Source organism: Macrobrachium rosenbergii, chromosome 43 (assembly GCF_040412425.1).
Source record: "Macrobrachium rosenbergii isolate ZJJX-2024 chromosome 43, ASM4041242v1, whole genome shotgun sequence".
NCBI lineage: Eukaryota > Metazoa > Arthropoda > Malacostraca > Decapoda > Palaemonidae > Macrobrachium > Macrobrachium rosenbergii.
This window is the reverse complement of record NC_089783.1, coordinates 38,754,470-38,780,624: the sequence shown is the minus strand read 5'-3', so window position 1 is coordinate 38,780,624 and position 26,155 is coordinate 38,754,470. Positions and strand designations below refer to the sequence as shown.

The window sequence follows — 26,155 nt, the reverse complement described above, 5'->3', positions numbered from 1 at the left end:
CTTTCATTCATTATTAGACTTTTTAAGATGAATTTAGTTTTAATAGATATATTTTAGTTTACTGACTTTACTGTTATGTATTATCAGAATTTTTAAGATCAATATATTTTTTGATAATATATTATAGTTTCTTGGACTGTGCAGTTCCAGTTAAATGAATAATTAATTTTTAATGGATGTTTTATCGTTTACAGTCTTGTAATGTCATGAATGAGTAGAGTGTTTAAGAAAAATTCACTTTTTATGGATGTATAATAGTTTATAGGTGTGCACATTTCCAATTAGATCACCCCTCCCCCATTTATTTTTTAATTAACCAGTTTATAAAGCATTAAAGGAAGGAAGGGTCCTTCATGTGGAATATTTTTACCGTAATTGTTTGTCTTTGTAGAGATACAGTAAAGTTTAACAGGCTTACATATCACACACAAATAAACGTTGGTAGTATGATGATAGTTTGGAATCGTAAAATAAAAAATATTTTTTTTACTGGGAGTCGAACCTTGTTTCAGAGGAAAACGATAAACAAAGGCTTTATTAAGAATAAATAAGTTCATTATGACTAAATGATTTCATGTGGAAATCAGTTATTATTATTATTAGGAAGGAGACCCTCCTTTCTGCGTCTCGTTTTATTATTATTATTATTATGAAGAAAATTTTCTTTTATATATCTCATTAAAAATGGTATCTGCATCAGCCGAAATTCATCTTTATTTTTTAATCACCCACTCTGTGAGTATTATCATAAAAAGTAGGACACTTTACTACAGATTAAATTTCCATAACGATAACGTTAGCTCAGTAACTACGAAAAAAAATTAAGACATACTTTATAATCATAATAACGATAACAACAGTGCCAACAACGCATACACTACAAGAGCATTGCCCATTCAGTGTACCCAGCAAGAACCTTCAAACACAATCAGGCCACAGGTAAACATCACACGAGTCTGCCATAGGTGAGAACATCGTGCACACATGTTTGCCAAGAGAACTGGCCACATAAATTCGTGGGATGGGATTCCACGATGAATTTTAGGTCTCGCGACGCATGGATGCTGACGTAGACTACAGCATGGACGAGAAAACGAAAAATATAAATGTTGCAATAAAGTCGTGACAAGGAACACGTTGGAATGCGTTTGAAGCTAAGGAATGACACCGTAGGAATTTACGTTACCATTGTACGGGAGTACTTGAAGTTCAGTTTATACGACTGACGGGGAAAAAAAATTAAAGTTCAGTTGATACGACTGACAGTAAAAAAAATTAAAGTTCAGTTGACACATTTGACAGTGAAAAAAATTGAAGTTCAGTTGATAAGACTGATATAAAAAAAAATTAAAGTTCAGTTGATACGACTGACAGTAAAGAAAATTAAAGTTCAGTTTATCCGGCTGACAGTAAGAAAAAAATTAAAGTCAACTGATACGACTGACAGTAAAACAAAATTAAAGTTCAGTTGATACGACTGACAGTAAAAAAAAATTAAAGTTCAGTTGTTACGACTGACAGTCAGAAAAATTTAAAGTTCAGTTTATACGACTGACAGCCAGTCAAAAAAATGCGAATGCAAGCCTTTTCGTCTTATCATTTTGGGCTTGGAAATATGTTGTAAAATAGTTTTATATATTTTTTAACATAGACTCGAAAAATAATATGAAGCACTGGTTAGTTTTTGTATCCTTCAAGTTTAGAAAACCCTGCGAAACACGGTTTTACTCGGATTTTATGTAGTGTTCAAAATATATAAAATATAGTTTCGTCTTGGTGTGATGAAGGGTTTAAAAAATACCATGAAAATAGTTCATTATTTTTGTTCTTTTACCCTTCAAAAAAGCCTTTACAACCAGATTCTTTCGTAATATTATATTGGACTAAAAAAATTGCTAAATGATGTATAAAATATTAAATATTTTCATCTCAACACAGTGAGGGGTTTAAGGCACTAGAAAAGTTGTAGACTTGAGTAGTGACGTAGGCACCTGATATCAAGACGACTGTGGTCGTGGTAAACAAGATTTAAGCAAAGGGATGGGACTAGCAACCTCATCCCGAAAGACATTTCCTTCAATTTATTATCATAATTATTGCATATGCTGATGACTTCCTGTTTTTTCAAGTGCAAAAAGAATTAGATGTGCTAGGCACATAGAGAACAGATAACAATGAAATTTTGGTTAAAGGTCTCGAAAAGATTTTAAAAGTTAATGAAAACTATCTCCTACCCATGACAGAGTAAACTCATATTTATTATTTGCTAAAATTGAAATAAAGAGTTCGAACGATGCCAGCTCTCATTAATTATACCATCACTGCCCAGGTGAATGATTAACCATTATTATATTGAAGTGGAGCGGAAATTTGAATTAATGACGTACTACAAAAAAGTTCTAAAATGAGGATTTCATATTTATATTATTAACTGTATACCAACTTTCCATATGTTGCTTTTCATAATACATGACATTATTTTGAGTAAAAGGCACCTGAGTATATAAATGGTTTATTCGTGCGCACCCTTAAGGCATGCATAAACATGCATAAATTGATTATAAGGTCGGATTTATGTGTGTACATATATATATATACGGTATATAAAATAATGAATCCACACATATATATGTATGTATACATACGTATGTATGTATATATATATATATATATATTTATATATATATATATATATATATATATATATATATATATATATATATATATATATATATATATATATATAAAGTTCGTAACTGAATATGCTTGTGCACATAGCTCCAAGGATATTTAATTCTGATAGTGTTTTAATGTTTTCTCACTTTTCAAAACTGCAAAACATTTATGATTAATTAAAAAAAAATAGGGACAATAAACACATTGAAAACGATAAACAAAGAAAGGAACGACAAAAGCAAAAAATAAAAACGATATCAAAATGGTTTATTTTACCATTACAAAACACCACTGCAAAACGTCATTAGCATTCGAATTTTATTTTGCGAGGTTCTAATATCATCGTTTGTATTTTTGTCGTCCGTTTCATATCATTTTCACTGGTAACGCAACATGCGTAATTTTCACTTATTTTTATTTTTTTCATTTATGGAAAGTTCAGAATTTTTAGTACTGAAATCTCATTCAAAATTTACATGCCAAAAATTTATGTTGGCTGTTTATGAGTTTACCATATGAGTGAATATATGCATATATATATACACAGATATATACATACATACATACATTATATATATATATATATATATATATATATATATATATATATATATATATATATATATATATATATATATATATATATGCAAGTTTGTATATATATGCATATATTCACACACTTTATGGTAAACTCATAAACATTCAACAAATTTATATATATATATATATATATATATATATATATATATATATATATATATATATATATATATGTGTGTGTGTGTGTGTGTGTGTGTGTGTATGTATGTATGTATGTATGTATGTTTGTATGTATATTCTCTGTAGGTGTGTATTAAAAGATATGTTTATGCTGCTGAAGTGTTCATTTGTACGAGTGATTTAAGGAATAGCAACTTATACATGAACTTACTGTGTTCTAGTCCAATCCGAACTTTAGGTTTGGCTCCTTCAGCTGTCACGATGTAAAGGATGAATAACGTGAATAAGACCTTCATTGTGGCACTCACAGTATTTGGCACTTATCACAACACTGGCTAACACGAGGCAGAATCGACTCACTTGACTGACACTATCAACTTTTCAGATTCATTAAAACGAAAAGCCTCTTACACAACGAGTAACTTTTAAATTAACGGGTGTTTTTCGATGCATGGTTCGTAAGCAATTTGCCACTTCGGAGCATCGTCTTGTAAAACGTCATAAGGCGTCAGTTTGTTTCATTCTATAGTAATATTTCTCAGTATGAATTCCCTCGATTATTAAGCTTCCATTACTTTAAATAAATAAATAAAAAAATGGCTCTTCAATTTTCTTCATTGATAAAGTACACATGACTGAACTTGAAAGGCATCATCATCTGAAAAGGAAATCCCTTCTCCTTTTAAAAGTAGATTCAGAAATCAACAGAATGTATCCCAACTTTTCTCCCTTCCTCAGTATTTTCAATAGAATTCCAGGCCAGTTTTAAGATGGGAAAAAAAGTTTTTCAATATCGGAAATCTACTGGGAACCGTCACCATTCATATCCTTCCTAGTCACTGGAATGTCATCTGCGGTATAAGCCTTCTCGTATCTCTCGAAATTCCCACAACGATAACTTGCACAGAAGCTGCCCGATAAATAAAATGAAAGAGGAGAGAGGAGAGGTCTGCTGCTAGCCACCCTCGATCGACAGACAGACGGAGCAGCGACCCTGGAACCCGTCCTCACACTGCCAGTCTCCGCAGGTAACTGACCCACCGATGTGCCGCTAAGTCCCGGCACCACACCACCAGCCAACCCATTCTCTCGCTTGGCTTCCCTCGTGGTGTTGCCCACATCCAGTGCCACCACTGTCAGAGCGGTTTTGCATTTTTCTTATCACTCTTCGTGTGTAAGAGAGAGAGAGAGAGAGAGAGAGAGAGAGAGAGAGAGAGAGAGAGAGAGAGAATCCGCCATATATTAGTTGATTTTGATTTTATTACGTTGCCAATTTTAAAGCGTATGTGGAATACAGAAGGCTGAGAGAGAGAGATTCCGTCATATATTAGTCGATTTTAATTTTATTTCTTTGCCAATTCAAAAACCTTTGCGGAATATGCAAGAAGAATGACGCGAAGAGAGAGAGAGAGAGAGAGAGAGAGAGAGAGAGAGAGAGAGAGAGAGAGAGAGAGAATCCGTTATATGTTAGTCGATTTTAATTTGATACATGACCCGTTCTAAAAGCTTTTGGTGAATATATGAAGAATAACGTGAATAGAGAGGGAGAGAGAATCCCTCATGTATTAGAATTTACTTTTTATTTTCCAGTGTGTTTGTCGATTTTAATTTCACTACTTTGCCAATTCTAAAAATTAATGTATAATACATGAAGATTGACATGAATAAAGAGAGAGAGAGAGAGAGAGAGAGAGAGAGAGAGAGAGAGAGAGAGAGAGAGAGAGAGAGAGAGAGAGAGGGGGGAGAGGGAGAATCTGTCAAATATTGGAATTTCAATTACAGTGTGATTGTGGATTTTAATTTTACTACTTTGCCAATTCAAAAAGCTTGTGTGGAACACTGAAGACTGACATGGAGAGAGAGAGAGAGAGAGAGAGAGAGAGAGAGAGAGAGAGAGAGAGAGAGAGAGAGAACCCGTCATATATTAGAATTTATTTATTTATTTTCCAGTCTGTTTGAATATTCTAATTTTACTATTTTGCCAGTTCTAAAAGCTTATGTGGAATACAGGAAGGCTGACATAAATAGAGAGAGAGAGAGAGAGAGAGACACTCCGTCATATATTAGAATTTATTTTACAGTCTGTTTGTCGATTTTAATTTCAATACTTTTCCAATTTTAAACGCTTATGTGGAGTGCAATAATACTGATGGAGAGAGAGAGAGAGAGAGAGAGAGAGAGAGAGAGAGAGAGAGAGAGAGAGAGAATCCATCAAATACTGGAATTTATTTATTTATTTTCCAGTCTGTTTGAATATTCTAATTTTACGTCTTTGCCAATTCTAACAGCTTTTCCGGAATACGCAAGAAGTATATGACATGAATAGAGAGAGAGAGAGAGAGAGAGAGAGAGAGAGAGAGAGAGAGAGAGAGAGAGAGAGAGAGAGATTTCCATATTTTTAATAGCGTTTAAAATTTTTTTTAATTTTTATTAAATTTTGAATATCATGATTCACTTTGATCATTACTTCATTTCATGACACCTTTGTTCCCCTCATTTAGAAATGTGCAGAATTAACGTCTGCCTTGTGTCACTGTCGTATTTCACTTTATTCATTCGTCATTACATTCTGTTTAGCCAAAAGCGACGAAACGAGCCAACGTTCACTTCCATATTTTAACTGAAATACTTAAGTATTAGGCGATTTCAATTTAACGTGTAGTGTGTGCAATTACTTAGAATTAGAGTTGCATTGTTTCCATTTCAAAATATCTTCATATATCTTCTTCTGAAGTATCTGCTTCTTATCACTATTATAGTCCTTTGATATTATTACTATAAACAGACTACCAACCTTTTGAGGTGGAAGGATAGTTTTAAACTAGTAAAAAAAATGCGCCGAAGTTTCTTCGGCGCAATCGAGTTTTCGGTACAGCCGCTACAGCGTATAATCAAGGACACCGAAAATAGATCTATCTTAGGCCACCGAAAATAGATCTATCTTTCGGTGGTCTGGGTATAATGCTGTGAGACCCGCAGCCCATGAAACTTTAACCACGGCCCGGTGGTGGCGTATCCTATACCGTTGCCAGATGCACGATCATGGCTAACTTTAACCTTAAATAAAATAAAAGCTACTGAGGCTTGAGGGCTGCATTTTGATATGTTTGGTGAGTGGAGGGTGGATGATCAACGTACCAATTTGCAGCCCTCTAGCCTCAGTAGTTTTTAAGATCTGAGGGCGGACAGAAAAAAGTGCGGACGGACAGACAAAGCCGGCACAATAGTTTTCTTTTATAGAAAACTAAAAGACAACACTAAAACATTTACTATTGCGATGCTTATCGTGTGACGATTCCTTCAAAAGCTGTATTTTATATTAGGAACTGGTTGACAACCGTACCTATACAGTAGTTCTGCAAACGGAGAATAGGTGATTTTTTTTTTTCATTTTTTATTACAAACATTTTTTTTTAAACATGAAATAAAAAAGCATACAAAAGTTACAGCTACATGAAATTTTTTATAATATATGAAACGGAAAAGGACATCATTATTTAACTGGAAAGTTGTAATATTGAATCTTAAGAATATGCAGCTGATGAATGAATTTCATTTATCAATGTATCTATTGATATGCTTATTTACTTGAATAAAAAAAAAATTAGTTCAGCACCAGGAGACTAACGTTTTAGTTTAGTGTTATATACGAACTGCGTATTTTCCTCTTCCGTCAATAATCGATTTACATGTCTTACACATTAAGGTTATGCTCTGTAGAGCTATCAGTATCTCAGACATTTTCAGAGGAATTGCGTTCGGAATACGGTTGATTCGTTTCAGATGAATGTAGCGTAACAATTCGCATTAACGCCTGTCAAAAATGTAGTCTTATGAAGTGTTTGTTTGTTTGCTCTGTATACAATTCAACGATTGTTGAACCTCTTCTAGAAATGAATGCACATAAATCCTATGTGTCATATATATATATATATATATATATATATATATATATATATATATATATATATATATATATATTATATATATATATATATATATATATATATATATATATATATATATATATATTATGTATATATTGTCTGCCTGTCTATCTATATATATATATATATATATATATATATATATATATATATATATATATATATATGTATGTATATTTATGCATATTTATGTACATTCATATATACACACATACGTATGTGTATATATATATGAGTGCATATAGATATGCATATATATATATATATATATATATATATATATATATATATATATATATATATATATATATATATACACATTATAGCCTATATACATATATATAGATAAATAGATAGATAGACAGACAGACAGACATAATAGATAGATGAACAGATATATACAGATATAGTTATTTCCGCACTCGTTACGAACATTTTTTTTTTATTAACTAAAGCTGATATTCAGTGAAAGCGTGCTACTGTATTTTCTCAATCTTGGCGGAGCAATAAAGAGTTCCCACTGCAAGGTGGAGATAATGAAGGCTTCACGCAAGAAGGATGGAAGGGAACTGTTTTAATAAGAAGAGCCAGGTCCTTTATATATTTAATACAACTCTACAGCCACTGGCACAAAAAGGTCAGAATTCCTTTCCCCCCGCAAAATTTAATCTACTGAATGAAAACTCAGAGGAGGGGGTGGGTGTTGGGTGGTTCTTTTCAAGCGAAGACACGGTGGAGAAGCAGAAACTACGGAAAAGATTTATAAAATAAGCGGAGAGGATTTCTCCTTCCGTAGTGAGGTGGATTGTAAGAAAAGAGAATAGTGAAGATCATTATATCGGATTAGTATCTGCTTACTTTTTCTGTCGATGAAAACCGACGGAAAAGTTTGGTGTTATTTGTTTGGGCTTTTACTCGTTAAATCTTTTTTTTTTTTTTGATGAAGCATTCATTCATTAAGATCATACGTTTATGTGTTCTGTGTACACACATACAGGATTCTCTCTCTCTCTCTCTCTCTCTCTCTCTCTCTCTCTCTCTCTCTCTCTCTCTCTCTCTCTCTCTATATATATATATATATATATATATATATATATATATATATATATATATATATATATATATATATATATATAAAAATTATATTATATATATACATATATATATAATACATATATATATATATATATATATATATATATATATATATATATATATATATATATATATATATATATATATATGTATGTATGTATGTATATATGCAAAACAAATGGATAAAAATAAGCAGTAAGGTATTCAAAAATACATGTAAAACACGTTTAAAACTAGTTAATAGTTCGCATATAGACATTGCAGGTTTGAGAAACTTTTTAACTTTTGTATGACTGGTCAGTCTTCTTATAAAACAACTTTTATTTCCGTGGATAATGAGAAAGTAATGAGAATTGTACCGTGAAAAAATTTTAATCCCAAAATGTGAGATGTTGAGCTATTTTTTGACTTGTTAGAGAATAACTGAACGACATGTATTGAATTATCAGTGCGATTAACTTTAAAAGATGGGAAGGTTTTGAGAGATAAGGAAATTGTGTGAATTACATTGAAACTTTATTCACTATACATTACTACGGGAAGGATAATAATATGCATTCAGCAAGAAGAGAGAGGCAATAAACGGAAAGGGCTAAAATATTTTCTTTTTTTCATGAAATTAATGAATGAAGTTAGCAAATGACAGAAACATAACGAGGTATTGCCTACATTTTAAAATTAGTAATCTCCATATTTCAAACATGTTTTAAGTTTTCAGGGTAAATCGTTGCTGAAAATGACTGTTAAGGTAGTAACTTAATGGTTATATGAGAACACATAAGGGGTACATTTTTCGCTATCAGCTATCTCAAAACATTCATTAGGTTATTTGACAGAACAATTCACGCCTATAAAAACAACAACTTATGATGGGAAGTAAAATTTCGCAGGAAGAATGGGAAAATGATTTTATTTGAGTTATAAAAAATTATTATTTCATGTCCGGTATGATACCCTTACTAACAAGTAGTGAGTACTGCCATAAGCTTTTGTACGTTATCAGTTGCCAATGATAATCTAAACTATGTGTTTTAATCAACAACACATAGTTTTACCAATTATCAGTAATAATCTAAACGGTTTTAATCTAAAACACACAGTTTTATCAGTTATCAGTAATAATCTAAACTATGCATTTAATCTAAAACATATAGTTTTATCAATTACCAATAATAAACTAAACTGTGTTTTAATCAAAAACACATAGTTTTATCAATTATCCGTAAGAATCTAAACTATGTGTTTTAATCTAAAACACACATTTTTATCAATTATCAGTAATAATCTGAACTATGTGTTGAAGATATGGAAAAGACTGTCACAAAATTCTTTCCTGACAAGGTCTTTGTTCATTACATAACAACCTATGAATTGCCCTCTTAAGTACTTACATTGTTGATTTTTGGAATGTTTACGCTTTTGCTTTATTTTCTTTTATGGCTAATTTGTACATTATTGACGAAGAGGCGCGTTGAAGAACATACGAAGTCTTCTGTTGTCACATTTACAATTAAACACATGTATTTACCGCTGAGGTTCTATTAACAAGTTAGACTATAAAAACCACTGTCTATTATATCAAGGTAAACAGAATTTTCTCTGTTTTCTCAAGTTGCCTTGATATTAACCGTGTCTAGAAAAATATTCTTAACTGGAAATCGTTTTGCAGAAATAAATGCATGATGACTAGTTGTTTTGTGAAGGGAAAAAGCATTCTGAAAAATAATCTTTTCAGAGAATGTTGTGCAGACAAACGGCTTCGCTCTGTTATGAAAAGGGTTAATATCATATTTTATATTTTACCTCTTTCCTTCCACAAAATAATAATATTCTGCTTCTTATGAAAGTGGGTTTTTTTTTTTCTCCATTCATTCTCCATTATTTAATATCATTTCTGGGAGATGAAATATTTTTCCCTCCGTTCAAATAATTACTGTTTTATTTCTTGACTTTCATGGATTTTGGTGTTCAGAATCCTTTTGCTTTTTGTTGAATAAATTTCGGAGGTCATAATTTCTACTGTATAATAACCTATAATAACCGTCGAAAGAGAAATTCTTATATTAAAAAAAATTAAAAACGCTTTTATTAAAATGCACTAAAGAGTAAAAATTAATTTTTTTTTAGACACACCAGTATTTTTTTACAATTAATCATGCCTACAACAATAAAAGTATGGGCGCCAAACATGGAAGGAAAAGTTACAAGAAAAGAATTTTTTTTAATTTCTTGTAGCATTTCCTTCCATGTTTGGCGCCCACGGTTTTATTTTTGTAAACATGGTTAACTGTAATAAAATCCTGGTGTGTCTCAAGAAATTTTTTTTCTTTTTAGTGCATTTTAATAAAAGCGTGTTTTATATATATATATATATATATATATATATATATATATATATATATATATATATATATATATATATATATATATATATATATATATATATATATATTTTATATATATTTTATTTTAGTTTTGACAGAAATTGTAACTGATTTATGATTGTAGCAAACGAAATTTATATCCTGTCGAGACAAAGGAGGTTTGAAAAATCCGTAGTTATTTACTTATTCTACCGAGTCAAAGAAGGTATGAAAATCCGAAGATTTTCATACAAATCCTGAGATACTGGGAGAGGTCACTGTAAGGTCACTAGAGGTCACTGATGAACTACTGATCATATAAGGTTGTATTGTCACCGGGATTGAGTAACCATGCAAAATTTCAAGTCCATCGGACGAAGGGAAAAGGTCGAAAATTGAGTTACAAGATTTGACCCAGACAAACAAACACACAAACACAAAAAACCAACCTGAATAAAAGCGTATAAAAAGAAAATAAACTTTCCTGAATTTTAAATAGAACACGAAAGATATAATTCATTTTTTGAGCATATGAACTGTACCCAAAGTTAACTAACAGTAATAAAAATATACTCATAGAAGCATGAGTCTTGAAATGGAGAAACAAATCCACAGTTATATCAGGGTTCAAATATATTTAAAAACAAGTCTAAACAGAGAGCTTTCGGGAATGTGTTGAGAATCATTTTTAAATATAGCTGTACCCACGCATAACTTAGGATTTGTTTCTCCATAAGTAGTAGCAATAATGACAGTGATGAATAAGAGTAAAAATTACGATAAATCCGCATAGTACTAAATCACTTTTAGTTCTTCCGTGATGATAGGCACTTTTTTTTTTTTGTACAGTGCCTTGCTAACATAAATTGTAATTGTACAGTGCCTTGCTAACATAAACAGTAACAGTATTCTCAAAATTAGCGTTAAATTAGCCGTGCGATAGTCAGGGTCTCGTGAAAAGAAAGTAAGCTTATCGTAATTAAGTAACTTTGACAAATCTAATTCAGGAAAAGCATGACAAATGTAGTCAAAACAGCCCGAAAAATATTAACTGAGGGTACGTTAGTCTGCGTTTTCCTCTACTCTCTCTCTCTCTCTCTCTCTCTCTCTCTCTCTCTCTCTCTCTCTCTCTCTCTCTATACATACATACATACATACATATGTGTACGTATATGTATGTTTATATGTATCATTACATATATATATATATATATATATATATATTTATATATATATATATGTATATATATATATATATATATATATATATATATATATATATATATATATATACTGTGTATATATATATATATATATATATATATATATATATATATATATATATATTATGCCCATAAAACACTATTTAAATGTTGAAACCATATGCATGCCCCTGTAGAACAGGGGCACAGAAACAAGTGCCCGAAAATATATGGTTTCAATGTTTAAATAGTGTTTTATGGGCCTTCTTATTTTTATATTACACTGTAGTATTACAGGAAAAGACATTCATATATATATATATATATATATATATATATATATATATATATATATATATATATATATATTATATTTATATGCATGTGTGCTTATATATGTATGTATGGATGAATTTATGCATGTATGTATATAAATCATTTGTAAACAAAGGAGAGAAAAGTGGTCGTTGGAAAAATGTTATTTTTCCCAAGTCAGAAAAGTTCCATTGCTTTCACTGGATGAGGTGAGAGCAAATTCTTTCCCTTCTCGAGAAACGTATAAAAATGAATCGCTGAAATATTCAGGCTGTCATTCTCTCGAATTCTACAATAATATGTGAGGAGATGAAGAGGAAAAAATGTGCATCACGTTCTGTACCTTTCCCTTATGTGTATATATATATATATATATATATATATATATATATATATATATATATATATATATATATATATATATATATATATATATATATATATATATATATATATCTAAATTGTTTTATCGATATATATGTATAGCCTATATATGCACGCATATATATTGATGACACAATGTTAAAGGATAATATATTTAAATAAATAATCAGCGCATTCGCATGTACCTCACATATTAGTCGCTCAACGTTAAATGTGCTGGTAACACGGGCATATTTGACATACATACCTACACCCATACATACACTTAGAAGCACACACACACACAATATATATATATATATATATATATATATATATATATATATATATATATATATATATATATGTGTGTGTGTGTGTGTGTGTGTGTGTCTGTGTGTGTGTTTCTGTGTGTATGTATGTAAAATATGCGGGATAAAAGCTAAATTTGTGTTACCAATATTAGCAATTTTATCCTTAATATGAGAATAAAGATGTGACAATAGGATTTTAAGAAAATAGTTTTTGATAACGCCTTAAAACATTGAAGAACAAAGGTATTATAAACAGTAGTGTCACTGTTTCCATATTTACCTATTCATGCATACGAGCTGGATTAAATATCATCTTGTTAAAATACTGGATGCTATCATTATAATCCACCAAATTATTTTATATGACGAAAGTAGATAAGAAATTTGCATATTTTTTACTTTAACATTTTTTGTTGAAATCATTTCAGCATTAAAAGAATAATAGGGTATGGCGAAGAATTCAAAGGAGAGATGTCACCTAAGAAATAACGGTATAGAATTTCACATCGCCTGGAGCAATTTCTACAGAGTAGATGAAAATAGCTGCCGTATTAATCATTACTTAGAATATTCTGATTACGAAATAAAGTTTTTAACTTGAAGTGAAATTCAAAGTAATGGCTTCCCTGAATGCTTTCCTTTAAAAGTGAAATATATGAAAATTCGTATTTGTCTGTAGAGAAAGGGCAGCAGAAGTCAATGAAAGGCTCTTGACTTCAATATTCTTTAGTGGTTTCCAGCGCGTCATGGAACTGTAAATAATCAGCTTACATAGTAATGGCTAGAAGCAGTAATTAGCATATGGTAAATTGTTTGGAAAGCCTCCAGCGTTATGCCACCATTCAGCACGCATTAATTCTAATAAATACTATTTAGAGTAATAAATGATTAGGTCAGAGGTGAAAAGTAATTTTGCAACAATCAGAAAATCGGGGAGAAATAAAAGTAGGAAGTGACATTTCATGACATGATCAATGACGAAAGAGAAACAAAATTATGATTCAGATGCTATCAGTTTACGATTGATCCCTTGTCATTGGTAATACATAAAGAATTGTGGATATATATCCCTTTGTCCTCAGGTTATTCAAAGTAGATATTGATTAAGATATATTTTCGAATAAGGGTAAGGCGATAACAGAATCGGTACAAAAATCAGTGGCAGATAATGATGCGCAGTAAAAGATCTAAAAATGGAAACGTGTGATATTAATTACAAACTATTTTATTTTACATACGGAAAAATGAAAGTCCGATCCTTAATGTATAGATTAATTAAAATGATAAAGTTGATTACAAACCACTATTTTACATACGGGAAAATGGTACTGTTGCGAACTATTTCATCCATATTTCTGTATAATCCACTATAACAAAAGATCCAGCCTTTAACATATAAATAAATTTTTATTGGAACAGGCAGCCGGGAAAAGACAAGTGTAAGATATCCATTTCTTGCTATGCGTCAAGCACTGTATAAAGCTGAATATAAACCATTTGAGGCTTTATTGTTCCGTCATAAATATTCTTGAAATATTTTTCCCTCGTTCATATGTCCATATAGAATTGCTGCAAACAAGAGAAGTTTGTAGTGCAATAACCTTGAGATTCATAAGATACCAGTTTTTATCAAGATAGTTGTTAAATTTTGAGAAATAATCGTTCTTTAGATATTTCAGAACGTTCCGACGCAGGGATTTTTTTTGTCCTTTCAATGAGCAGAGAAAGCAAATGCGCTCCCAAAAATTTAAAGTACTGACATTATTTAAATCATGTTAAAGACATACTCATGCATCTACCATAACAAATCCCCACTATATCTGTCGACTAGTTTTCTAGAGTTAGGTATGAATAAACATGAAAAAAGATGGAGTACACGATAACCACGGTTGTAAGGTGTATACGGACAGAAAAGGGCGAGCGAAGAGTGTATTAGATTTTATATAGTAGACACACAAAGGAGAGCTGCATAGTTTTGGAGGGATCATCATTAAAAGAAAGTCTTCAAGGTAGTGGGCAATGTGATCACCAAGGTAAAAATCCTTACCCAGTTAATCCACGAGGAGAGAGGAAAAATCAAATGGTCGGAGGTACTCAAAAACAGCACTGGTAAGAAACGAGTATTTTGAGAAGGTAACAGGGCATCGTTGATAATTTTGATCAGAGTATACGAAAAATTTATTTTCTGAAGCTAGAAGTGCAAGAATTCCCAAAAGATAGAACGAAGAAGTGGCATAACATGAATTATTGTTCTGTTATTCCCTCAGCCATATGAGAAACTGCATGGTCAGTCAAAAACAGAGGTCAGAATAATAATAAAAAAAGATATTGACAGAGGAAACGATAAATACATTGGTTACCTAGATATCACCTTACTAACATTACAAGCCTCCTGTTGAACATCAAAAGGTAAGAATTGGATGTCAGCCTGGGGTAACAATAAATTACCTTGCTGTTTTTACATGAAAGGAGCAGGTGACAGAGATATGAATGAACCGGCCTAAGTATAAAAAAAAAAGGGGGCGAGAAGACCTTAGAGAAGAAATAATTTCCTGCCACAGCCTAAGGGGTAAAAAAAAAATCAAGATTACAGGTCCTCACCTTTTTTCCTCTGTATCTAGTTTTATTACTTGCTGTTTTCCTCTTCCATATGAAGTTTGCCATTAGTTTAGTTTTAGTTTTCTATAAAAGAAAACTATTGTGCCGGCTTTGTCTGTCCGTCCACACTTTTCCTGTCCGCCCTCAGATCTTAAATACTACTCAGGCTAGAGGGCTGCAAATTGGTATGCTGATCATCCACCCTCCAATCATCAAACAAACCAAATTGCAGCCCTCCAGCCTCAGTAGTTTTTATTTTATTTAAGGTTAAAGTTAGCCATAATCGTGCTTCTGGCAATGATATAGGACAGGCCACCACCGGGCCGTGGTTGAAGTTTCATAGGCAGCGGCTCATGCAGCATCATACCGAGATCACGAAAGGTAGATCTATTTTTGGTGGCCTCGATTATACGCTGTACAGAAAACTCGATTGCCCTTCGGCGCATTTTGTACTTGTTTATTTTAGTCGTGCATTTGTTAATCATTCTTGTTTCTAATACCTTGACCTCTAGCTCAACTCGGTCCTTTACGGTCACACTTGACTTCAGTATTTCTTTCTCTGCACTAGAGGGAAACTAAACCAAGGATAAACAACTAAGAAGTATTTTGTGTTTTTGAAGTGTTTCTAACTCTAATCTAGAAAATTGTTGTTTCGTGAAAGGAAAACAATTGAATTTCTGAATTTCATCACCATTTTATGTATTTTGGTTATACAGAATCGGCTTTCGAGAGATCAGGTCTTTCTTGCCAATACAAATGCTTCAAGATTTTTCAATATATATATATATATATATATATATATATATATATATATATATATATATATATATATATATATATATATATATATATATATATATATATATATATATATATATATATATATATATATATATATATATATATATATATATATATATATATATATATATATATATATATATATATATATATATATATATATATGCCCTCAATTATGAGGCTTTCTTACCCATGTGTGTAATCTCGAAAGAATTTAATATACAGGGAATTTGAGAAATCTGAGGCACTAGCATATCCTTCTAATATATTTCGGGTTTTTTTTTCAAAGCCTTAAAGAGTCTCCTTGATAATGTTTTCTACATTTTATAAGAGACTAATAAAGGGATTCCCTCTCCTCTCGCGTTGTCAGGCAACATCCGTCAGGCCGCCATAAAGTTTACAATGTTACTTATGGGGATCAATGTCCTCGGTGAATGTTTAGTTACAAAAACGTTGATTTGTCCCTGAATTGGTGAACGTTTAGGTATAAAAACGTTGATTTGTCCATGCTTTGTGAGCGTTTAATTACAAAAACGTTGATTTGTCCATGCCTTAGTGAATGTTTAGGTATAAAAACGTTCATTTGTCCAGATTCCATTTTTCAAGAGACCAATCTTTCCTTGCCTTGATTTAGGCCTCACTCTCTTAAATGCTAAATTCTAGCTTTTTCAAATTTTGCCCAAAATGAATTGCATACTAGTAATTCCATCATTTTGGAATAGAAATATTATTGAACAGTTTCCCATTTTACTCTCTTCGGTTGAAAAGTAGTTACAAATTTGTTTCATTAAACAGGAAGTTCTTTAAAGTTCATCCAAAATGGTACACGATATATTTAAAAGATATTCATAATGGTATGCGATATATTTAAAGGATATCCAAAATGGTATGCGACACATCTCAAGGATATCCACAATGGTATACAATTTAAAACCAGTAAAAAATGGGCCGAAGTTTCTTCAGCACAAACGAGTTTTCTGTACAGCGTATAATACTGTATGAGCCGCTGCCCATAAAAATTTCAGCCACGTCCCGATGGTGGCCTGTCCTATAGCGTTGCCAGACGCACGATCATGGATAACTTTAACCTTGAATAAAATAAAAACTATTGAGGCTATAGGGCTGCAATTTGTTATGTTTGATGATTGGAGGGTGGATGATCAACATACTAATTTACATCCCTGTAACTTCCGTAGTTTTTAATATCTGAGGGCGGACAGAAAAAGTGCGAACGGACAGGCAAAGCCATCTCAATAGTTTTCTTTTACAGAAAACTAAAGTGTGCAAGTGTTAATGTCAGGAAAATAAAAAAAAAAACAAAGGAATTTCGAAACCTTGTGCAAGAAGAAAGCTACTCAGGGTTGCATGTCAAGAAATCAGTAGAAGTTGGATCACAAGTTTTAATTAATTTTTTGAATATTAATTTATGGAATTTATTGGAAAACTAAATATGAAGTGACGTAGTATGGCATGATGATGAAAAGTCTTAAAAAATATTTTCTAAAAATCTTTCCTAAAATTCCTGAGTAAACTTCATAGTTTGGCGGAAACGGAAGGTTTTTAATATTTAAAAGTTGTTTGAACTTTTAAAATTCACCTCAGCGATTCTTAAAAGATAAATGGTGTAAACTTCATAGTTTGGTAGCAACGGGTTTTTAGTTTAAAAGAAATGTTTGAAATTTTAAGATTATCACTACGCCAATGTTAAAAGATAAGTAGGGACAAATATTAATAATTATAAAATATGGTATATGATTAAAGAGTTACTCATTAGTATAAAAGAAGTTTCTTATATTTTTTCAATTCTGGAATTACTTTTCCTGCGAACTTGACAACATTCTGAGGACGAAGTACGAATTGGTTCAAGCCTCGTAAGATGTTATTTGTATATGTACCGGAACATAAAAAAAAAATATCGTTCTCGTACCTTACTTATCTAATAGAGTTTTAGGACGAATAACAGTAATTAGGCTAGTGCTCCTTCATCTATCAGATTCCTATCCCTTTGATGTGACAGTATGCAATTAGGTGGTAGGAATGTATATAGTAGATCTAATGTATGCTGTAGATCTTATTGCGGAATGAGTAATTGTTTTCGACCTTTTTCACGTGCGATAATCTTCTTTGGCGAATCGATGCAGCTCACTAAGTGATCTTGTCTATGCACTTGTGAAATAAACTAGTAATTACTAACAAGTCTTATTTTGCCTCGCTGATCATCCGATCTTATGAAATCTTGTTTCATATTGGTTTCTAGATGTTGCCTGGGACTCAGTACCCCTTTTTTTGGCCTCTCTCTCTCTCTCTCTCTCTCTCTCTCTCTCTCTCTCTCTCTCTCTCTCTCTCTCTCTCTCTCTCTCTCGTAGATTGTTCAAGAGAGAGGTACAGCTGACTGTCAGATGTTTACAGTATTGGTCGGTTTTACATAAATAAAACGCAAGTTTTTATAAGGGGATATACATCTGCTTTACAAAGAGAATTATACACTTAGAATTCAGCATTTGAAGTCCTTTTCCTCCTTGTAGAAGTGTTTTCCATTTATAGCCGATGCCCTTCTGATCTCATTATCCCTTTAGAACTATAATTTTGAAATCAGTCTTGTTTAAAATCGTGATTGTGCGGTTTTTGATGAAAACTGCTGTGCTTCCATTGTCCATCCTCTGTAAGGTTAGAACGCTTTTTTACGACTTTATATATATATATATATATATATATATATATATATATATATATATATATATATATATATATATATGTGTGTGTGTGTGTGTGTGTGTGTATATACATATATATATATATATATATATATATATATATATATATATATATATATATATATATATATATATATATATATTACATTAAGATTAACAGGCAAAAAAATTTATTATATATATATATATATATATATATATATATATATATATATATATATATTGTATGTATATATATATATATATATATATATATATATATATATATACATATATATATATTATATAATAATTAATGAGAAATTCAGATATAAATTGTGTCCAGTAATGACTTCCCTTAGCCGTAAATACAGTTTAATGCAGGTCTTGCCTGTGACGAGAATATCGTCTTTCTCTTTCTTGCAGTTATTAACTCCAACATAATTATCATCGCTTAACACTTGGATTTCAAGTTGAGAGATGGAAAAGATAAATATTTCCTTTCTTTTACAATTTACAACAATTAAGCGAAGTCAAAATAAAATAATAAACTTCCATGAAATAAATGTGAATTTAAACCTAAATGAAATAGTTGGGATTATTTTAGACATCGGGAAAAAGATTAATGTTTTTTCTTTTACAAAAATTAAGTGAAGCCAAAATAAAAGAAAATAAACAACTATGATATAAATATGACATTAACCCTAAATTCACATGTGCGCACTAGAATTCGAGAACAAAGAAAACATGTAGATATGAATAATTAAGATTATCTTAGATTGAGGGAAAATATGAATGTTTCTTATCTTTCACAAAAAAATATATATAAAAATAAACATCCATTAAGTAAACATATAAAGAAAACATGTTGAAATGAAATAGTTAAGACTATCTCTCTCAGATAAAACAATATATATAATATATATATATATATATATATATATATATATATATATATATATATATATATATATATATATATATATATATATATTAATGATAGTTTAACATTTCATTTCAACATGTTTTCTTTGTTTTTGAATTCTAGTGCACCCATGTCCATTTAAGGATAATTTTATATTTACTTCATGGATGTTTATTTATATATATATATATATATATATATATATATATATATATATATATATATATATATATATATATATATTGTTCCATTTACTTTTTGTAAAAGATAAGAAATATTCATATTTTCCATCTGTCTAAAATAATCTTATCTATTTCATTTCTACATGTTTTCTTTGTTGTCGAACTCTAGTGCATACATGTGAAATTATGGTTAATGTCACATTTATTTCATAGCTGTTTATTTCCTTTTATTTTGGCTCCACTTAATTTTTGTAAAAGAAAAAATATTCATCTTTTTCCCGATGTCTAAAATAATCCCAACTATTTCATTGAGGTTTATATTTCATAATTATTTCATGGAAGTTTATTATTTTGTTTTGACTTCGCTTAATTGTTGTAAAAGAAAGGAAATATTTATCTTTTCCATCTATCAACTTGAAATCCAAGTATTAAGCGTTGATATTTATATTGGAGTTAATAACTTGAGCGAATCGATGAGGATAACTGCAAGAAAGAGAAAGACGATATTCTCGTCACAGGCAAGACCTGCATTAAACTGTATTTACGGCTGAGGGAAGTCATTATTGGACACAATTTATATCTGAATTTCTCATTAGTTATTATTCCACTGCACATGCACCAATATTCCACGTAGCTTAGGCGTAATGACTTACAGAGATTCATGCATATATTCCATTAGAGATTATACTTGAATATGAATCAACTTCCCGAAAAAAATATATGAGACAATATTACAGGTTCTGTAAATGGGTTAGGAAAGTCATTGAAGCGGTTGCCAAGAGGTTGCATTGAAAATTAAAAGCATAGTGACAACCCTTAAGTCATATTTGGTGTTATTTATGTACCAAATCCATTAGTGGAAGAAAGACTCGTGTGTGTGTGTATATATATATATATATATATATATATATATATATATATATATATATATATATATATATATATATATATATATATATATATATATATATATGTATTAGTGTTGCTGTGTTTATCTTCATCACCATTAGAAACTGGTATGTTAAGTTACCAGAGCGGCGACCATTGCTATTACACTTACGAAGAAAAAGCTGTTTTTTTATTCCTAGTTAATGCCAGCAACTGACAAAGTAACAGACAAAAGCATACTGTAACCATTATGTTTCCGTTATATTTATTACAGCCATTATATTCTGACCCATCGGGATAATAAGGTTGGTCCCTTTTATAGCGATCAAAAGACAGACTTCTATAGAGTACATTGTCCACAAAACCCATTAAACTGTACCACAGTGTCTGGATCCTTTGATGTGACACCTGTTGATTAATCGTAGGGAAATTATTCAGCCTCGCAGGTCAATACAAATCCATACCCAACAGCGGATCCAGAAAATTTCATGGGGGCTGCACCAGTTTCCGTATATATATATATATATATATATATATATATATATATATATATATATATATATATATATATATATATATATATATATATATATATAATTATGTACAGTATATATAAATATATAATTGTTATTTTTCTCAAAATTTCATTATCTCTGTGATAGATTTTTTATTTCTTTCCCATTTTTATATTATTATTTATGTTATCATTATCTAAATATTCAATATTATTATTTTGTCATTATTTTTCATGAGGAGGCCACGTGCCCAGGTGCCGCCCCGCCCCCCGATCCACTGGTGTTCATACCCTCGTCTTTTTCTGCTGTTTCCAAATTGACAGTTAGTTTAATATGAATCCAGGTTTTCCTTTAGGCTTTTATTACCTGTACCTTCCATGAGTCAGTTTTTCTGATGAATATCCTTTGACGAAATCATATCTGGAGCGGATATTGTCCTTTAAATGCTAGTGCACCCGTACATATACATTAATGAACAAAGAAACACCTCTCTCTCTCTCTCTCTCTCTCTCTCTCTCTCTCTCTCTCTCTCTAACTGTTAAGGCTCAAACGTACTGTAGAAGAAATATTTTCCATTGAATACTAAGACAAAAATGTATTCTCATAGTTAAATAATGATTGAAGTGTATGGCTGTGCGATAGTTTGAGTACGATTACATTTATAATATTATCGTACTAAATTATTATCAGATTCATTATGGTGTTTCGCTTCACTCTTCGTCTAAGATTTTCTCAGTGCGTTGCAGTGAAAACAATATTTAGATTAGTAGTTCCTCTCGTGAAGGCTACGTGTATTCGTTGTTCGAATCGGTAAAAGTTGATTAGTTCCACTAAGATAAGAGTCTTCCTTTCTATCCCATTTAAAAGAACAATCCCTCCAGTTTCTCTACCTTATAATAACATAAAATGTTAATTTTACTGAAAATATTTCGAAACTTCACATGAAGTACCGTTAATTAATTCTTTCTCTGACGTTTGAAGAGAAAAATTGAGCAAGGCTTATTGTGCCCTTCATTCACGTTTTAAAAATAAAAATGCTTAAAAGAATTGGCCGGTTTTACTTACAGCTTGAAATGTATGAATTTCTTTCCTAGAAATAATGCAAAGGAAATTTTTTTTTTTAATGTCAAGATTGTGAAATGCCAAAGTATAATATCTGCTCAAGGTCAAAAAGAAAGTTGTTTTAAAAAGAAGCTGAATTTGACAGTTTTGTTTCCATTTTGAAATGCAAGAATAAAGGAGCGTTTATTAAAAGAATTAAGTGATACCTTATGAATAAATAAAAATTCTTAATGTCAAAATGGTGAGTTACGAAATCAAACTCAGAAAAGGTGAGAACTAACGTTTCAAAAACCGGATCACAGGACGAAAATCTTCATTAAATATTTCGCCAGACTTTTGTGGTTCTTGTGAGCCTCGAGCAACATTTTTAAAACATAAACTGGAAAACTTTTTTTGTTAGCAGGGAATGAGGTGAAAACGGAAACATTCAACGCAAAATGATACTAAAGTTATTATTTTTATCTTTATGGAAAATTCCTGATTTCCTTGGGCGCTTGACGTGGTTTTAACGGTAATGGGGAAAAATATCCTCTGTTTTTAACGAGGCAAATCTTTAGTTAAATTATATTATGCAGTACACTGGATAAATTAAGAATGCCAATTGATATTTAAAACATAAGGAAGGGAAATGAATTTGAATTGTCACAAATAGAAATTGCCAGACATTGCGAATACCATCTCTCTTGAGCTCTAACAGATGACTTGGGATTAGTAACGTCCTTCAGTGATATAAATTTAGTATTTTCTAAAACGAGTTTAGCATTGAGCATCTATTTAAATGGTTCACCATGCCTAAAATATTAAATATATTCAATATTCCTCTTTAAATAAAAAAAAAAATTCCTCATCCCTAGGTGAATTTGCTGCGCTGAAATATGACTATATTTGAGTCTAAATATCAAAGCTTCCCTAGTCAAGCGTTTGTTGGAGACTACATTAAAACTGAACATTCCTTTAGAATATATCAATGCATATATCAGAATATCACATAGAAATCATTTCTGCCTTATTCTTCTTGACTAAGTGATAGCAAGAAAACAGTATGCTCGAAGTATGAACTGCAGATATTACACCATGTTGGTGTATGTTAGAAAATTTTAATGTTACAGATACTAGACTGTTAGAGCAAGGATTTTCTCATTGTGTATCCTTTTTACTTTTACTTGCGTAACTGACGGTACACTTATCAGGACATGTCAGGAGTCTGAAAATTGCTCAGTCCATATGGTAAAACTACATTCAGTTTGCCTCGCTAGGAAAGGGGGAATTCTGGAAATTATTTCTGCTATAAATTATTATAAGCGAATTGAACATTGCATTTTAGATAATTGTTATTGTAAATACTAGGTGGCTGGCAATTTAGTGTTGATGGTCATTATAGGCTAAATTTAGGAAAAAGTAAAAGTAAGAAAGTAGCATATAATTTCATAGCTCGTATATGAAGCTATGACTGAATTATCAAATATTTTACATTCAAGGTTTTCTATATAAATTTCAATTTAATATGAAATTGTGAGATGTCCACATTTTTTTTTTTTTAGTTTTCATTGCGCACGGTATTATCATGGAAACTTATAATATACAAAACACTTGCTTGTTCATCTTTCACTCAGTAATTCAATGATGAAACATTCTGTAAGCCATGAATATTTTATTTTGATAAAGCATGCGAAAAGTAAAGAAATGAAATAGCTGCTGCTCCTCTGAGTCACCTTGAATGTGTAACCTACGCGTACTATTTTTATATCCGCAAGCAGTATGTAATCTCTACAATTTTTTGTACTGTCTAGATATTAGAATTTTATTTATATTAGTGCGTTATTCCTTCTTTGAATTCTCTTTTCATATTATTTACATAAGTATCAAAAACTGCCAGTATCCAATATAATTATATTCTTCGGTCTCCAAAAATATATCACGTTTAAAAAGATGGTACTGTTCATTATTTATGACAGTGTCTAACTCACAAATCTTCTGTTATATCTAAAATCACTCGCTAGTCATTTTCCATCTTTTCCTTTCATTGCTTTGTAGCCTTTACTAACTTCTGCGGCGAAAACTCCAATGTCAGTCGTTTTCTAAACATTTGTTAATCCTACTATTGCTCTAGGTTTTGCAAGGTGCAGTATAAAAATTATTGTTTTATTACATCAGAGATGCATTATTAATTCTTATTAGACAAGAAAACTCCAAACACAGCCAGTGAGTGAATACTTATAAACTACGTAAATATATCAGAAATAAATCTCATAAATGATTATGATAAAATAAAAAAAAATACGAAACAAAGAAGTAGATAAATACTAGCTGAATTAATAACAGTAATTCAGTATAGTGAGTCATTCGATATACCATATATCACGTAGCATTAATGTGACGTTTTGGGGCCGCGGATTTCAGGGGCCTGAAATTGTAATAGCTCGGGAATTACAATGTTATTGGACACGGAGAGTAGACTCGATATTTCCTGTGGATGGTATCGAAATTCTGACGTGCTATACCTTATTAAATCCAGGCCTTCTGCGATCGCTGACTTGAATTCGGCGTTTCCAGTTTCAGAATATAATCCGTACTGGGAAGACACAAAATATATTTTAAATAATCCATACTGGGAATACACAAAATGTTTTTTATATAATCCATACTGGGAATACACAAAATGTTTTTGACGTAATCCATACTGGGAATAAAACAAAATGTTTTTGAAATAATCCATACTGGGAATACACAAAATGTTTTTGATATAATCCATGCTGGGAATACACGAAATGTTTTTGATATGATCCATACCGGGAATACACAAAATGTTTTTGAAATAATCCATATTGGGAATTCACAAAATGTTTTTGAAATAAAATCCATACTGGGAATACACAAAATATTTTTGAAATAATCCGTACTGGGAATACACAAAAAGTGTTTCAAATAATGTGCGTCTGTAATATTTTTTTCAGACGGACAGAATTAAACTTCTGACTTATCTTCTTTTCAGTAATGCATGGACGACTAATGGTATTATTTCGTAAATACATTATGCTCAAGGAGGTTGAATCGGGTGGAGATGTCACAGGTCAGTTTCCCTGTACTAATCCGCGAAGCCACTGGGACGCGAGGACTCACCCTCCGTGTAGGACAGAAAGGACCAAATCCTTTACCCGCCTCATGACTGTCTCAGCCTTACCTTTAAAAACACCCACTTTTTTATTATCTTTTTATCACAATGAAATTAAAGTTGTGTATTAGCAGTGAAATATATTTACAAAATTTTTTATTAAAAATATACGAAAAAAAGAATACAATTTATAAATACAGCAAGAAAGACGCGATAGAAATTGTCAATTCTCCCGGGGCATTAAAGCACGGGGGGACAGTTTTTTAGTTTGAGCACAACGAGTCCAGCTATATAGGCGACAATGCTATTTGAACATAGTGACAGATGACGAGTTCTAGGAATATGTGTGTACCCCTGACTATCAACATCTGGTAAAATCTCAAA

General features: G+C 31.0%; 1 protein-coding gene across 1 annotated transcript in view; it reads right to left on the bottom strand.

Moving 5' to 3' along the window:
• Positions 1-4,430, bottom strand: part of LOC136828804 (contactin-4-like) — a 211,264-nt gene extending 206,834 nt beyond the window's left edge. Inside the window, exon 1 of the mRNA XM_067087039.1 lies at positions 3,608-4,430. Within this exon, the coding sequence (XP_066943140.1) occupies positions 3,608-3,692 (85 nt within the window). The 5' untranslated portion in view covers positions 3,693-4,430. The remainder of the gene's footprint in view (positions 1-3,607) is intronic.
• Positions 4,431-26,155: the final 21,725 nt, after the last annotated feature.